Source organism: Cervus elaphus, chromosome 26 (genome assembly GCF_910594005.1).
Source record: "Cervus elaphus chromosome 26, mCerEla1.1, whole genome shotgun sequence".
NCBI lineage: Eukaryota > Metazoa > Chordata > Mammalia > Artiodactyla > Cervidae > Cervus > Cervus elaphus.
This window is the reverse complement of record NC_057840.1, coordinates 22964076-22979391: the sequence shown is the minus strand read 5'-3', so window position 1 is coordinate 22979391 and position 15316 is coordinate 22964076. Positions and strand designations below refer to the sequence as shown.

Genomic DNA, 15316 nt, shown 5'->3' with positions numbered 1-15316 from the left:
GGTGAGCCTTACTGACGCCCTGGGGCTAAGAGCAGGTGTGACCCGGCCAAAGAGGAAGGCTGGAACCATGGAACAGAGCAAAGTTAGCTGCTTCAAGGGAACACTGATACCAGAGCTGTGGCTTGAATATTGTGGGGGTTCAACACATTCAACTAACTGGCCGCCACCTATTATTTATTAACGGCCTGGTGGCAAACCCATAAACAGTACGAAGACATGTCTTAAAAGTCACTGTGTTGCAGCCATTAAAAATATATGTATTGAGCATCTGTTATGCTGTCTAGCGTTACAGCAGTGAAATAGACACAGAAATACCTTCCTGGAAAAAGTTATACATGTAAAAACGCCCCGAAAAGACAGACATAGAAATACTTACCAGGTGTTTTGGTAACATCTCTCAACAGCTCAAAGAGCAAATCCAAAGTAGGGGGTTGGTGCTGACGTGGACAGTTGGATACAGCTGCTGTGAGCTGCTCCAAGAGGATGATCCAGACTTCTATCAGACCTGGAAGCCAAAAGCAGACCTCTGTGAAATTCAGTCGAACAATACAGAATCATCACAAGATCACAGTGAACAATGTTTGTAAAAGGCTTCTGTAAACTGCCAAGCTATAGGGATGTAAGCCGTCACCTTGTAAGGCAGCCTTCAGTGCCTATGAATATGGACAAATTGATTTCCTACTCTGACAAAGTCAAAGGAAAAGAAATACTGTTCACATTTCTTCCTTATTCCCCTTCAGGAAGAAGGTGATGTGGCATGTAAATTCTGCTAAATGAAATAATTATATTTGTTGGGAGTTGATGATACAAGTGATGCATCTGTTTAGTTGCATCACCTTAATCCTTTAAAAATTTATTATAGATATATGTATAAACCAAAAGTTGTCATTTTAACATGTGCAATTCAGTGGTATTACTGCAACCATCATTACCATTAATTTCCAAAACTTTTTCATTACTTCAGTAACTGGTAACAGTAACTCTGCATTTTCCCCCTCACTCCAGCCCCTGGTAACCTGTGTCTGGCTTATTTTACTTAAGATAATGTATCCAAGGCACACCCATGTTGTAGCATGCACTATAATCTCATAACTTTTTAATGGATGAATTGTATTCCACTGAATGTATACACCACATTTTGTTTGTCAAGGTACAAAAGTATCTAAAGTAGACTATACAAAACAGCTCATTCTACATTTTGTTTTAATACTTCTAATTGTTCAGCAAAAGAAAACTGTGAGAAGTCGCAGTTTTTAAATATTCCCACTAAAAAAACTACTTCCCTAATTTTGAATATCCCTGTTAATAGGAGGCAGAAACAAAGTCATGGGCAATAAGTATAAAAAAACTAGGTGATAAAAAATTCTCATGAACCTCAAAATATAAGCAGGGGTGGACAAACTAATTAATAGGATATGCAGAGGACAGAAAAACATGTTAAACATCACTATGAGGGGTGCAACCAATAAAATCCAAGAGGAAAACTCTACAGGACAAAAACCTCACTCCTTCAACAAATAAACTTGAAGAGGAAGATCTATAGATTGAGAGGGATTTAAGAGATGGAGCAAACATGTAATGTAGAGCTCACGTGAATTATGAAAGTTAACTGATATATATAAGAAAACTGGCAAATTGGTTGGGTGATGGGTATAAGAAGGTTCCTTATACCATCCTGTCTAGTTTTATATGTGTTTGAAATTTCCATAGGAAAATGGAAAAGCAGTTATTTGCCTTCAGAAACAAGAGAAAGAATATCTAAACATACCAATGATAAGGAGTAATTTTTAACACCAACTTAAAGCTTTTATTCTTTTCTCTGATATGTTACATATATAATTTTAAAGCCCTTAATGAATTTATACTGTAGGAAACCTTAGATTGGTGCTTGGCTAAACTTGATCTATTTTCTTGGGTGGGCTGCCTAGGAAGAAAAAAGATTAGCAATTCGCAAAAATGGGAAGGGAATGCTCACTGTTCCTTGTACAAACCGTTTACAACTGTTTTAAAGACTGTATTATAGACAAGCGACATAAGCTTTTAATTTTCTGGGTTGGAGGTTTAAGATGCTAAGTAAAAAGTCTTACCTAATCATTGAAGTGAAACCTCTATCAGGCAACACCTAGCCAATTTCCAATATCTACTTGTTCTCTACATTAGATATTTATTTGTTTCTATAATTTTCCTAACAACTAGTCTGAAATTGTAAGGTTTCACTGTTAATGATCCCTATGCAAAACTGGAAAATTTCTGGACATCCCCATAAATGAATTTGTATCTGGAAAAATAAAACAGAAGAATTAAAAACAAAAAGTAAATTAAAAAAAAAATCTTTCCCAAAAAGTCCTTTTACAAGGGTTTGATATGCCCAGATATTAGATGCCTAGAAGGATATCATTTCCATTTTTAGGTCTAGAAACAGGACAGAGTAATCTGGATTAGAAGATAGCAAAAATGAACATGAGTGAACCAATCTGAAAATTATCATTACTAGTTTGAACTGGAATTCATAAGAAACTACACAGGAACCAATTTGAAACATTCTTTAAACTTATTCTTTTAATGAGTCTTCAGCTTCACCCAGTCACAAACCGATTCTCTCTTCCGTAATGGCTTCATTTCCTCAGTCTCTAACCAAATAGTCCTACAGGAAGTAATTATATAATGACTGTGTTTATAGGTATTAAAGACAATTACCAGGCATTTTAAGTACCAATGCACCAAATGCAACCACAACCTAATTTGCTAAATTCAAGAGAATTTGGAGTTAGAAACTTTATTCAGTGGAATCTGTAAATCGACACTGGTTTTAGATGGAGGTATTCATCTAAAAGGGGGGCTTCCCTGATGGCTCAGACAGTAAAGAATCTGCCTGCAATGCAGGAGACCTGGGTTCGATCCCTGGAGAAGGGGATGGCATCCCACTGCAGTATTCTTGCCTGGAGAATCCCATGGACAGAGGAGCCTGGTGGGCTCCAGTCCATGGGATTACAAAGGGTCAGATATGACTGAGCAACTAATACACACACACACACACACACACACACACACACACACACACACATATCCATCTAAAAAGGATGGGTTTGAGACCTTGATTGTGAAATGTTTTTGAACAGTCCATGGAAACTTTAGGTAGGCTTGTCCTGTTAGAATTATAAATAATAACAATGTAAGTGGATGGTCATTTATGATCTGTGAGCTACTGAATTCTTGACTTCAGCTTTTGGAAATACACACATATAGCAAAGAACCCAGTTTAGCTCAGTCAATTAACTTACCAGTGTCATCATCAAAGTCAGATAAGACCGACTCAATTCCATCCTCACTGCTTGCAGACTGCTCCTGAAGTCTTCGGGGCAAGCTAGCAAGTCGCCCACTAAGGAATATCGGCTTCAAGGGCATCTTGTAGATTTTGGCCAACAACTACATAAAAAAAATATCAAGCTGCAATTATATACTGGAAAAAGCTGCACTCTATTAAATCACAACAAAACTATATACAGGTAAGAAAAGGTGGAGAGAAAAGCAGAAAAGCTCCCAGTCTAGGACAGTTTTAAACTTGGTTGTGATTTGAAAGCATAAGGCAGCTCACAAGACACTGATCCTGTGAAGCAGATAAAATAAGAGTCAATGGTAACAAAAAGCTAGAAGAAGATTCTGTGGATACCTTTTCAGTATCTCAATGGCATAGGAGTCTTATAGACTCCTATAAACCTATGAAGGGAATCATGAAACACGTTAAGCATTTTTGCCTGTGGGTGAGTTGTTCTATGGGGAGCACTCAGAAGAGAGTCTGTAGGCAAATGAGCTATCAGACTCTTACTCCCCTTCTCCCGACAACATCAAAGAAATACGGGGCCCCTGAGGATGCAGGAATCTGAGGGGAGGGTGGGCAAGATGAAGGCATGAGAAGCAGAGCTAATGGCTGCCCTGGGCTCTTCACTCCTGTCTCACTGCTATCGTCCTGACTCCCCGGCTGTCACCGGGACAAACTCACAAGAAACCCTGTACTTCACAAATTACAATTGTGCCTGGACTACTTTAGAAATTAGGGAAACAGCTGTGAGCGAGACAGACAGAGATCCAGCCGTGTGTGTCTTACAGACATACTCCTTTCACAAATAATAATATTTCTGACAGAAAAGTTATAGGAAAAATTTAGACAGGGGGCTCTGAGAAAGGCTGACCAGATGGGTGGGGGATGTAGGCAGGAAGTAGGTAGATACTTAAGCCCTGGTCTCTCTGAGGAGGTGATGTCTCAGATGAGATTGGACGATAAGGAGCGTTGTCCATACAGAGATCCGAGGAGAGAAAATTCCAGGCAGGGGGAACAGCAATGGCCCCGAGCACCAACAAGTCAGGAATGTCTGAGGGCGAGAAAGGGAGCGTGGCGGAGCACAGTGAGAGAGAGGGAAGGAGCTGAGGGCGTAGGGGAGCGAGGTCAGGTCACGGGCCTTATGGAAGCATATGGAGGAGGAAGTCAGAGCAGGGCATCCTTTCTAAAGACCTGGGGCTTACTATTGTCAACCCCATCGCCAAGGGAGGGGTTACAGACAGACAAGAGGAGGCCGGGGGACACGCCTGAGGAGACAAGAGACGAGCTATGGAGAGAGGGTGTCGCTGAAGCCTTGAGGAGGAAGGGCTTTGCGGAAGGAGCATCGGATTGTTCCGCTGGCGTGTGACACGGGTAGGAACTGGACTTGGCACAAGGGAGGTCACTGTTCACACTGGCAAGTGATGTTTCACTGGGTCTCTTTACTAGATCCTGACTGCATACCAGCCTCTTACGTTCTTTATGTCTCTCTCCACTGTGTGCAGCCTACTGTCCAGGTTTCGGTCTCATCAGGAAGATTTCCCAAGATGTCTTAGCCTGACAGAGAGAGATGACGGTAGTCCTTTCATCGGGTATAAATGAGAAATTTCAGAGACCTCAAAACCCAGTTGTGTGTTCTAGTATATTCTCATGACTTTCTTTCTCTCCTTTGTAGAAGGTGTGGGGATCAAAACTTATACTCCAAATGTAAGCCCCACTCTCCTCAGAGACAGCAGAAAGTATTGTTCCTGGGCTTCACAAAGACACCTGTGCATATTCTGTGAGCATCTTCAGAGGAAGGTTCGGGGGTCTGGGTACCTGAGAACAGCGCCGGAGGTAGTCCAGGGCGGGGAGGCACAGGTCTGGGGACGCGGCTCCGGGCCCTGGGACACAGTCTCCGATCTCCTTACAGTCCACCTCCCCTGGGGGCAGCGGGGAGAGACAGAAACAAATAGTGTTCATCCCCTCCTAACAGAAGACCTACTTAGTCACTCGGCATTTGCTCACCAAAGGCCTACTAAAACAGAAAAGAAAAAGTACTCTACATTACACAACCCTGAGAAAAGCCCTTGCAGTCAAATTTCCCCCCACACGTGTACACGTTAAATACGGCTGCGGGTCAAATAGTACACATCATACCTTGCTGAAATTATTCTCTTCTGTAACTCCTCTTTTCACTAGTCAGTTCAGTTCAGTCGCTCAGTTGTGTCCAACTCTTTGTGACCCCATGGACTGCAGCACGCCAGGCCTCCCTGTCCATCACCAACTCCCAGAGCTTACTCAAACTCATGTCCATTGAGTCAGTGATGCCATCCAACCGTCTCATCCTCTGTCGTCCCCTTCTCCTCCTGCCCTCAATTGTTCCCAGCATCAGGGTCTTTTCAAATTCCGTATCCTGCCACAGTCCTTTCAGTGGCTGGAGGGTGTGTGTGTACCTGGGCACACTGTCACTGTAATTCACCTTCCTGGGCCTGCTGCTGATGCTCTGACTTCTGAAGCTTTGATGACAGAGGATGATCCTGGAGACCAGCCATGTGCTGGGCTGGGACGAAGCACTAGGCCCTGCTCCGTCTAGAGAAGGACCTCGTTTGCTGCCAGCGCTCAGCACTAAACCGTGACCATAAATGAAGACTGGGAGGATTCGAAACATCTGCAGCTTGGGGGTGGCGACTACATAACTGAGCTGAAATGATATATTTTTTGTGTATATATCTAGAAATGGAACAGATCTGTAGGGGACATCTAGATAGTCTATAGGTAAATAAGTAGTTCAGAATTACCATTTTTCTTCTTGCATGATGAATCTATTCCTATACTTTTTAATAAAATCACACCATAGTACCGTAACTGTTTCTAATTGTCTACAATTGTAGTAACCAGCACCCTCCCTGCGGGTAAACATACATAATTACTAGGCATTAGCTGAAGTTTAAAAGATAAAGAGGCATGTTTCTCAAAAAAGAAGAGAAAACCATTTCTTATGTTTTAGATCAGGGATTGGCAAACTTCTTTTATATATAAATATTTTAGGCTTTGCAGATCACACTGTCTTTGCTGCAACTTCTCAACTCTGTCACTGGAGCACAAAACAGCCACGGACAAACGACCATGGCTGTGTTGCAATAAAGTTTTATTGATTAAAAACTCTGAGTGGATGGGATTGGCCCGTGGGCCATAGTTTGCTAACTCCTAGCTAGAGTAACATACCTTACGTATAAAAACACAGAGCAGTTCAAATGCATGTTCAAATAACCAAGTGGGAATTAAAAATAAATTCATTTCTTGACATGTACACACTGCTACCCTTAAAATGGAAAACCAACAAGGACCTACTGTATAGCACATGGACCTCTGTTCAATGTTATGTGGCAGCCTGGATGGGAGGGGAGTTTGGGGGAGAAGGGATACACGTATGTATATGGCTGAGTCCCTTTGCTGTTCACCTCCAACTACCAGAACATTGTTTATTAATTGGCTATGCCCCAATAAGGGGTTCCCAAGTGGCTCAGTGGGTAACGAATCTGCCTGCAGTGCAGGAGACGCGGGCTCGATCCCAGGGTCAGGAAGATCCCCTGGAAGAGGTCATGGCAACCTGCTCCAGTGTTCTTGCCTGGAGAATCCCACGGGCAGAGCTGGACATGACTGAAGCGACCGAGCAGGTATACCCCAATGGGAAATAAAAAGTAAAAAAACACCCCCCCCAAAAAAAACCCCAAAATGAATAAATCCATTTCCTATCTTGTTAACCACAGCGAATGTTCCAAAGATTTTTTTTATGCAGGCTTCTGTGTTACATATCAAAGTCTGTGCCCCCTGGAGATGGGTAGGACACAGCCGTGTGGCTATACTGGGGCCTCAGAAGGCTGAATGGCATCATCAGCTCGATGGATATGAATTTGAGTACACTCTGGGAAATGATGAAGGACAGGGGAGACTGGAGTGCTGCATTCCAGGGGGCCGCAAAGAGTCGGACACATTGAGTGCCTGAACAACAGGTGTCCTGCTGACCCTAAGCCACAGACAAATAACTGCCTCATAATTCACAGAAAAATTAGGACCTTTTGGTTTTAAATATCCTCAGCTGCACACTGACAATTCTGCAGCTCTACTTTCAGGCCCCAACTCCCTCCTCAAGAGAAGATCTCAAAATTCTGACATCTCCACTTGAATATTTCATAGAAACTTAACGTGTACAAATGTCCAAAGACAGTATTCATGACTTCCCCCTCTCCTCCGCTCCTTTGGGATATCTGGATTCTGAGTAACGTTAGTTCTGACAGAGAGTTTGAGGAGGGGGAGTCAGCCCGAGTTCCTCCTCTTTTCCGGCCCCACATCACAGCAGTCCCAGCCCTGTGGATCCCACCTCTCCAATGTCCTGAATTCCGTGTTCTCTGCTCGCTCCCAAACTACTGCACACTGGTCTCTGCCTGCAGCCTCTTACCCTCACCCACAGGAACACGTGCCTGCCGGAGTTCAGTTTCTAAGCCTTCTCCGCACATTCTCAGTCCCCTCACGTGGCATGCAGGGCCCATTCCAACTCATCACCCAGGATCCCTCCTCTGTGGGTACCTGCAATGTACCCAGCTTTTAGAAAAGTAAGCCTACAGCTCACTCCACCAAGTTCAAAGGTCACTTCTCCCGTGAAGCCTGCATGGGGCCTACGACCAGCACCCTGTCTCAGCAGCTCGCTTATCTCAGCTTAAATCACTTAAAAAAAAAAAAGACCTAGCATCTATGAAAGTATTCATACTACTGAACTGTGGCTATTGATTTATGTGTCTGCTTCCCAGAAGAGGCAGCAAACCTCTCACAGGCAGGAAGCACGTTTTATTCACTGTGCCACTGTGGCAGGCCCTGGATTGTTCACTGAACAACAGAATGCCAATACTCTGTTTTGTAGTGTTGCACGCGTGCGTGTGTTCGTGCATGTGTGTGCTCAGTCGTGTCTGACTCTTTGCAACCCCAGGGACTGCAGCCTGCCAGGCTCCTCTGTTCATGGGATTTCCCAGGCAAGCATACTGAAGTGGGTTGCCATTTCCTCCTCCAGGGGATCTTTCTGACCCAGGGATGGAACCCACATCTCCTGCATTACCACTGATAATGATTCTTAAATGAAATGTAAGACTGTGGAGCACTAGAAAATATTTTAGTCTCTGCCCCAGTTCCTGGAACAGAGCTCCTAAAACCCTAATTTCCCAAATGATAAAGATCCTAGGAGCATCTTTTGTTCTGATACTTGATCTTTGACTCCAGCTCCTGATGCTGAACTCCCAAACCCCTTGGAATTTCCTGGGTGACAGGATTTTTGTTCCTGTGAGGCAAAGCTTGGTGAGCTCCTAGATGGGGGCTGGTTACCACAAAGACCATGGGGAAAGAGAGGAGTTGGAAATTGAGTTAATGATTGATCATGCCCACATGATGATGCCTCCATAAAAAAGTCCCCAAAGTATGGGGTTCAGAGAGCCTCAGCATTGGTCAACACATCTATATGCTGGGAGGAGGGTGTACCCCAACTCCATGGGGGCAGAAGCTCCTGAGCTTGGGACTCTTCTTGACTTCACCTTGTATTTTCTCTTCACCTGACTGTTCATCTGTATCATTTATCATATGCATTATTATATAATAAACTGGTGAATGTATTTCCCTCTCTTCTGTGAGCTGCTCTAACAAATCATCAAATCCAAGGGGCGGGGGATCATGGGAACTTCTGAGTTGTAGCCAAGATGGACAGAGTTGTGAGTAACTTGGGGACCCACTACTTGCAACTGTCAGTTTAAATGGGGGGCGGGGGGTGCAGTCACACAGGACTGAGCCCTTAACCTGTGCTAACTCTGGTTAGTGTCAGAATTGAATTGACCAGTAGGGAACCTGGCTGGTGTCACAGAGGACTGCTTGGTGTGGGAACAAACCCCAGGCACATCTGGTATCAGAACTCTGGTGAGTGAGATAGTACTTGAGAGAGTAAAGGAGAAGCATAGGAGGAAGAGTTTTCTTCTAAATAAGCACTGGATTTTTTTTTTTTTACTATCTAATGCAGAGATTACCTCATGCTTTAAGGTGTTCTTATGATTAAGATACTAAACTATTTGGTTTCTATTTAATGTAGGACAGAGTTTGAAAGGAGGATGAGATGGTTGGATGGCATTACCCATTCAATGGACATGAACTTGGGCAAACTCTGGGAGATGGTGAGGGACAGGGAGGCCTGGCGTGCTGCAGTCCATGGGGTCACAAAGAGTCGGACACAACTTAGCAAATGAACAACAACAAAAGAGTTTAAAAAGAGTAAAATCTTACTCTGTTCAAAGAAATCCTCCTCTGAAGCCCAGAATGTGATAAGTGAGGGGCATTCATGCTCCCTCAGTTCAGCCCTTTACTTCCCAGAGAAAAACAGAATGTGTATATAAGAACATAATGTAACAAGGATTGTCTACGGATCAGACCTATGGCCTCCAGCCTTTTTCTTGAAACTTGCATTTTATTCCTGCTCCAAAATAAGGGGAACATGGATGCAATCACCTAGCTTCTCCATGTCCTATTTTCTTTTGCAAAGAAATTGTCAGTTATTTTGCAAGAATACAAAATAATTTTTTGTTGTTGTTGTTCAGTCACTAAGTCGTGTCCAACTCTTTGCAATCCCATGAACTGTAGCATGCCAGGCTTCCCTGTCCTTCACTATCTCCTGAGCTTGCTCAAATTCATGTCCATTGAATTGGTGATACCATCCAATCATGCTCAGTCAGTTCTTTGCATCAGGTGGCCAAAGTACTGGAGCTTCAGCTTCAGCATTAGTCCTTCCAATGAATATACAGGGTTGATATCCTTTATATTTTTATAAGGATTGACCTTATATTTTCTTTATTTAAAAGGTTCTCAAGGCTCCATATCTAAGAGCTCTCCAGGGTGAAAGTCTCAAAACTTGAAGTTTCTTCTAAATTTTGCGTTTAACTAACTGCCACTCCCTTTCACTTTCACTGCAGATAAAACTGAGCTATTCCAACAGTAGGTCATGCTCTATCAGCTCATCACTCAGTGGTATACGACTCTTTGCGACCCCATGGACTGTAGCACGCCAGGCTTCCCTGTCCATCACCAACTCCCGGAACTTGCTCGGACTCATGTCCCTGGAGTCGGTGATGCCATCCAACCATCTCATCCTCTGTCATCCCCTTCTCCTCCTGCCTTCAATCTTTCCCAGCATTGGGGTCTTTTCCAATGAGCACTCTACTGTGTTAAAGTATTTCCAAATTAAGCCTAAAAATCAGGTAGGTATTTCCTGAAACACACGAAATCTCAAGGAAGGGTGACTCCTACACTTTCAAATTACATTTTGTAATCAATATAGTCTGGGGGAAGGCATCTTAACTTTTGCTTAAGAGCTGGGAGTTCAAACTGTAATTAGGCTCATTAATTATGTGACACTAAGGACAGCAGTTTCCTGCATAAAAGCAATTACTAAACATAATATTGAACATTTTAAGATTCAAAAAAAGAAGTTGGAGTAAAATAATATATGAAGACACACTTCATTATAAAATTATTCCATGAACACAGTGAAAAATATCAACCCTGGACAGAATCCAAGCTGTGTTTAAGTAAGCTTTGTGCTCTGTGCTCCCGAGCACGCAGCATAGCGCCGTCTGCTTCTCTCCCGGGATGCCTTCAAGCCAACACATACAGAGCCACACGGATAAGGGTCTTCAGCTGTCAGGAGGCGGGAAGGGGGGGCTCCACTTACCCAGTCCTTTGACAAACTTCATAAGGCACATGATGTAACTAGTGGCTGCATTAGCAAAGACCTGGATGTTGTCGGTATTGAGAAAAGCTTCAAATACATCAAACACTGGAGCCTGGCCTTTTCCTGAAGGAGGAAGGTTATAGAGTTTTAAGAAAGTTAGGTGTCTACCGTTCAGGTTGCCCATACTCCCAGCACCTTCCAAAGAGCATTAAAAAAATATATATCTATTGGATCAAAGCCCAGGTCTTTTGACTGGATAACTGGCTTGCCTCCTGTGTTGTCCTTCTCAGCTTTGCCTGCAGGGGGAGCTGTAGGACGGCTATGAGGAGAGCTTAGTAGACAGATGAGGGCAAAGCTGGCTGAACGCAGGGCTGAGCAATGTGTAGGTCTACACAGGGCCATTAAACATGTGGTCCTTTGGAATTCTGCACACAATCATAGATATGGGAAGGTTTAAATAACCCTCTGATGGCACACACTAACTTACTCATACCTGTGCTGAAAAGAGCTAACATAGAAGGCTCAGAAACTGCTATCCTCAGAAAGGCCTGCCTCAAGGGTTGGCCCTTGGCTGGTCTGGGAACCTGGCTCACGGAATAGTCCGTTAATTGGATGGTTTACTCTGCCTGGATGGTTGGCGCAAAGAACACAGTTTGATCTGAACACCTCCCCTCCCCCTTCCCCGAGAAGTATGGATTTTGGAAGTGTGGATTTTGGCAGAGGGTACCTAAGTGACCAGCCCTTAGCTGGGTCTCTAATGGGCTTCCCTGGGTAGAAAGGCTCACACACTGCCCCTGGTCATATAAACTGCTGCATTTTCCACACTGGAGGTGAAGTGCTCCGTGGGACCCTCCAGGGAGGGGGTGAGCTCAGGGAGGCCTGCGCATGGAGTCTGTTTTCCCCTTAGGATCTGGCTTGTCCTTACCATGTCACTGTAATAAACCTCGGCCACGAGCCATTAATAAGTCTGAGCTATGTAATAAATCCTGGCATAACTACATGCTGAGTCCCATGAGTCCTTCTGCTGGGTCTCTAAATGCAAGGTTAGTCTTGGAGACCCCTGACCCAACATCCCTGGTCACCGGGCCTGCTGTATGGCTGGCTGCCCGTCTATTTCCAGCCAGACCCCATCTCCCTAATTCGAATTCCCTGTTATTTGGATTTTTTCTGCTTCTTCCCAGATAGTGGATAACATTTTTTCCTTTTGGTTTTATGAATGAACTCAACACAGACATGTGTAAGTGAAATGAGCTAAGTCTCTCAGCCTTCAGCCTCCTCTGTCACTGAGAGCAGGGCCTGGAAACGCTCAAGGTTCTCGACCTGCTGGCAGAACTCAGAACTTGTGCTCCTGCTACACCATTTCCTGCTGATAAAACAGCGGAACGCCAGTCTTCCCTGTTCTCCAACTTCTTTTGAGAGCATGAAGCTTGACATAAAGAGCTATTGCCCTATAGCCAAAATCAGCACTCCCATTCAACACAGAACTGGAAGCCCTAGCCGGAGCAATCAGGCAAGAGGAGAAATAGAATGCATCCAAATCGGAAAGTAGCATGGCCTCTTTTTGATGATGATATGATCTTATGTATGCAAAGTCTTCAAGATTCCACCAAAAGACATAGAACTACAGTCATTAGACTGTAGAACTAACACACCAGTTTCAGGATGCAAAATCAGCGTGCAGCCTTACCCATGGAGTAGTCGCCCACAAGGTACTCCTTCACCTCAGACTTGTTCCCACTGTGCACCGTCTCCAGGGCGCTGAACAAGGGCCTCCACCCCGACTGGATTTGGGTGGAACACACTTCAACCAGCTCCCCGATGGACGTGACAACCTGCAGAGGCAAAGGGGGTGGCCTGTTTCCTTCCAAGAAGCAGGCGAGTTTCTGGGAAGATGGATGTGCTTCCCGGCTCCCTATTTCTGGGTTAATTTTAGTGCAAGAAAAAAAAATCAAAACCTAGACAAACTCACTCAAAAGTCTTCTAAATAAGCAACCATACTGCATTAATTTGCATTTTACTAAGTGCCACTAAGCAACTTTTCACATGCTATTTGTAAATATTTTGCCGTTTTTGAAGTTAGGTTTTTATCTTTTCATTACTGTCTTTAAATCATTGGGTTCTTCATGCATTCTAAATGCATTCCAAGACACATGGTTTGCAAATTCTTTTTCATAGCTTTGGGCTTGCCTTTTTATTTTTAAACGGTCTTTTAAAAAAAATTCATTTATTTTTTGGCTGTGCTGGGTCTTTACTATTGTGCATGGGCTTTCTCTAGTTGTGGTGTGGGGGCTTCTCACTGCAGTGGCTTCTCTTTTTGCAGAACGTGGGCTTCAGTAGCGTGGCATGTGGGCTCAGGAGTTGTGGTTTCTGGGCTCTAGAGGACAGGCTCCATAGTTGTGGCGAACAGGCCAAGCGGTTGCACATGGGATCCTCCAGGGCCAGAGATCGAACACATGCACCTCAAATTGGCAGGCAGACTCCTCACCACTGAGCTACCAGGGAAGCCCCTAAATGGTGTCTTTTGAAGAACAAAAGTTTTACATTTTATTAAGTCCAAATCATCAATTTTTCTTTTTACAGATCCTGTTGTGTCATTTCTAAGGAATCTCTGCCTAACCCAAGGTGGTCCCCTATGCTTTCTGTGGAAGCTTTTATAGGCTTTGCACTTATTTAAGCCTATGACCCATTTTGAGTTATTTTTTATTGCATATGTTCAAGCACCATTTGCTAAAGGAATATCCTGTCTCTCTATTGAATTGCAATGACATCTTTGTTAAAAATTGACCATAGACGTGAGAATTTATTTCTATACTTTCTATTCAGTTCCCCTGATCAATAATTCTATCCTTACACCAATATTCCATGGTGTAGATTCCTTAAGTTTTGAAATTGGGTAGTGTAAATTCTCCAAATTCGCTGTTCTTTTTCAAATGTGTTTTCTCTATTCTAGATCCTTTGAACTTGTGTATAAACTTGAGAAACATCTTCCCAATTTCTTCAAAAAAGTCTGCTGAGATTTTGATAGGAATTGCACTGAATCTATATATCAACTTGGGGAAATCTGCCATTTAAAAACACCATCTTTCAATCCATGAATGTAGCATCTCTCATAATTTGTTTGAATATTCTTTTTTTTTTCTCAGCAATATTTTGTAGCTTTCAGCATACAGGTATTTAACATCTTTTGCTAAATTCCTAAATATTTTGTTTTTGATGCTCTTGTAAAGGGAATTGTTTGCAATTTCAATTTTTGATAACTTACATCTTGGATATGGGAATGCAAGTGACTTTAATGTGTTGTTTTTATAGTCAGTAACCTAGCTAAACTCACTATTAATTCTAGTAATTTAAAAAATAAATCCCTCTAGCTCCATCTCGCGTCCCCTTGTGTGTGCGCCTAACCTCAGCTGGTCTGCCCGAGACCACCCGAGTGCCAACCCTATTCCCCCACGCAGCCCCATTTCCGCTCCAGCAAGATAAAAGAAACTATCATGAACCAGGAGAAACTCACCAAACTGCAGGCACAAGGGCACATTGGTGGGAAAGGAACTGCTCGCAGAAAGAAGGTGGTTCATAGAGCAGCCACAACAGATGACAAAAAACTTCAGTTCTCTTTAAAGAAGTTAGGGGTAAACAATATCTCTGGTATTGAAGAGGTGAATATGTTCACAAATCAAGGAACAGTGATCAACTTTAACAACCCTAAAGTTCAGGCATCTTTGGCAGCAAACACTTTCACCATTACAGGCCACGCTGAGACAAAGCAACTGACAGAACTGCTCCCCAGCATCTTACACCAGCTTGATGCTGACAGTCTGACCGCTTTAAGAAGATTGGCTGAAGCTCTGCCCAAACACTCCATGGATTGTTTGGCAAGCACCACTTGCCACTGGAGAGGAGAAGGATGATGAAGTTCCAGATCTTGTGGAGAATTTTGATGAGGCTTCCAAGAATGAAGCAAACTGAATTGAGTTAACTTCTGAAGAAGATAAATCTTGAAGAAGTTACTGGGAGCTGCTATTTTATATTTTGACTGCTTTTTAAAATTTTGTTTATGGATCTGATAAAATCTAGATCTCTAATATTTTTAAGCCTAAGCCCCTGGACACTGCAGCTCTTTTCAGTTTTTGCTTATATACAATTCATTCTTTGAAGCTAATGAAGCTGAAGAAGCCTAAGAATAAAGTTTGAGACAAAGATAACTAAAATTCAAAAAAAATTAAAAAAAAAAATTCCTTAGGATGTTCTATATATAAGACCAT

The 15316-nt window shown here is 43.1% G+C and overlaps 1 protein-coding gene, 1 long non-coding RNA gene and 1 pseudogene across 6 annotated transcripts in view; 2 read left to right on the top strand and 1 right to left on the bottom strand.

The window, feature by feature from the left end:
• Positions 1-515, top strand: part of LOC122684241 — a 66570-nt gene extending 66055 nt beyond the window's left edge. The window contains exon 4 of the long non-coding RNA XR_006337959.1: positions 405-515. This is a non-coding gene — a long non-coding RNA (uncharacterized LOC122684241). The remainder of the gene's footprint in view (positions 1-404) is intronic.
• The window catches only part of ARFGEF3 (ARFGEF family member 3), a 177181-nt gene that overhangs the window by 25158 nt on the left and 136707 nt on the right, over positions 1-15316 (bottom strand). For all 5 annotated transcript variants that reach the window (XM_043888248.1, XM_043888249.1, XM_043888250.1 and 2 more), the window contains 5 exons: positions 12742-12886; positions 11055-11177; positions 5135-5238; positions 3282-3426; positions 377-505 (listed from right to left, as the gene is read on the bottom strand). In XM_043888248.1, coding sequence (XP_043744183.1) covers positions 377-505; positions 3282-3426; positions 5135-5238; positions 11055-11177; positions 12742-12886 — 646 coding nt within the window. The remainder of the gene's footprint in view (positions 1-376; positions 506-3281; positions 3427-5134; positions 5239-11054; positions 11178-12741; positions 12887-15316) is intronic.
• LOC122684240 lies at positions 14670-15251 on the top strand (annotated as a pseudogene).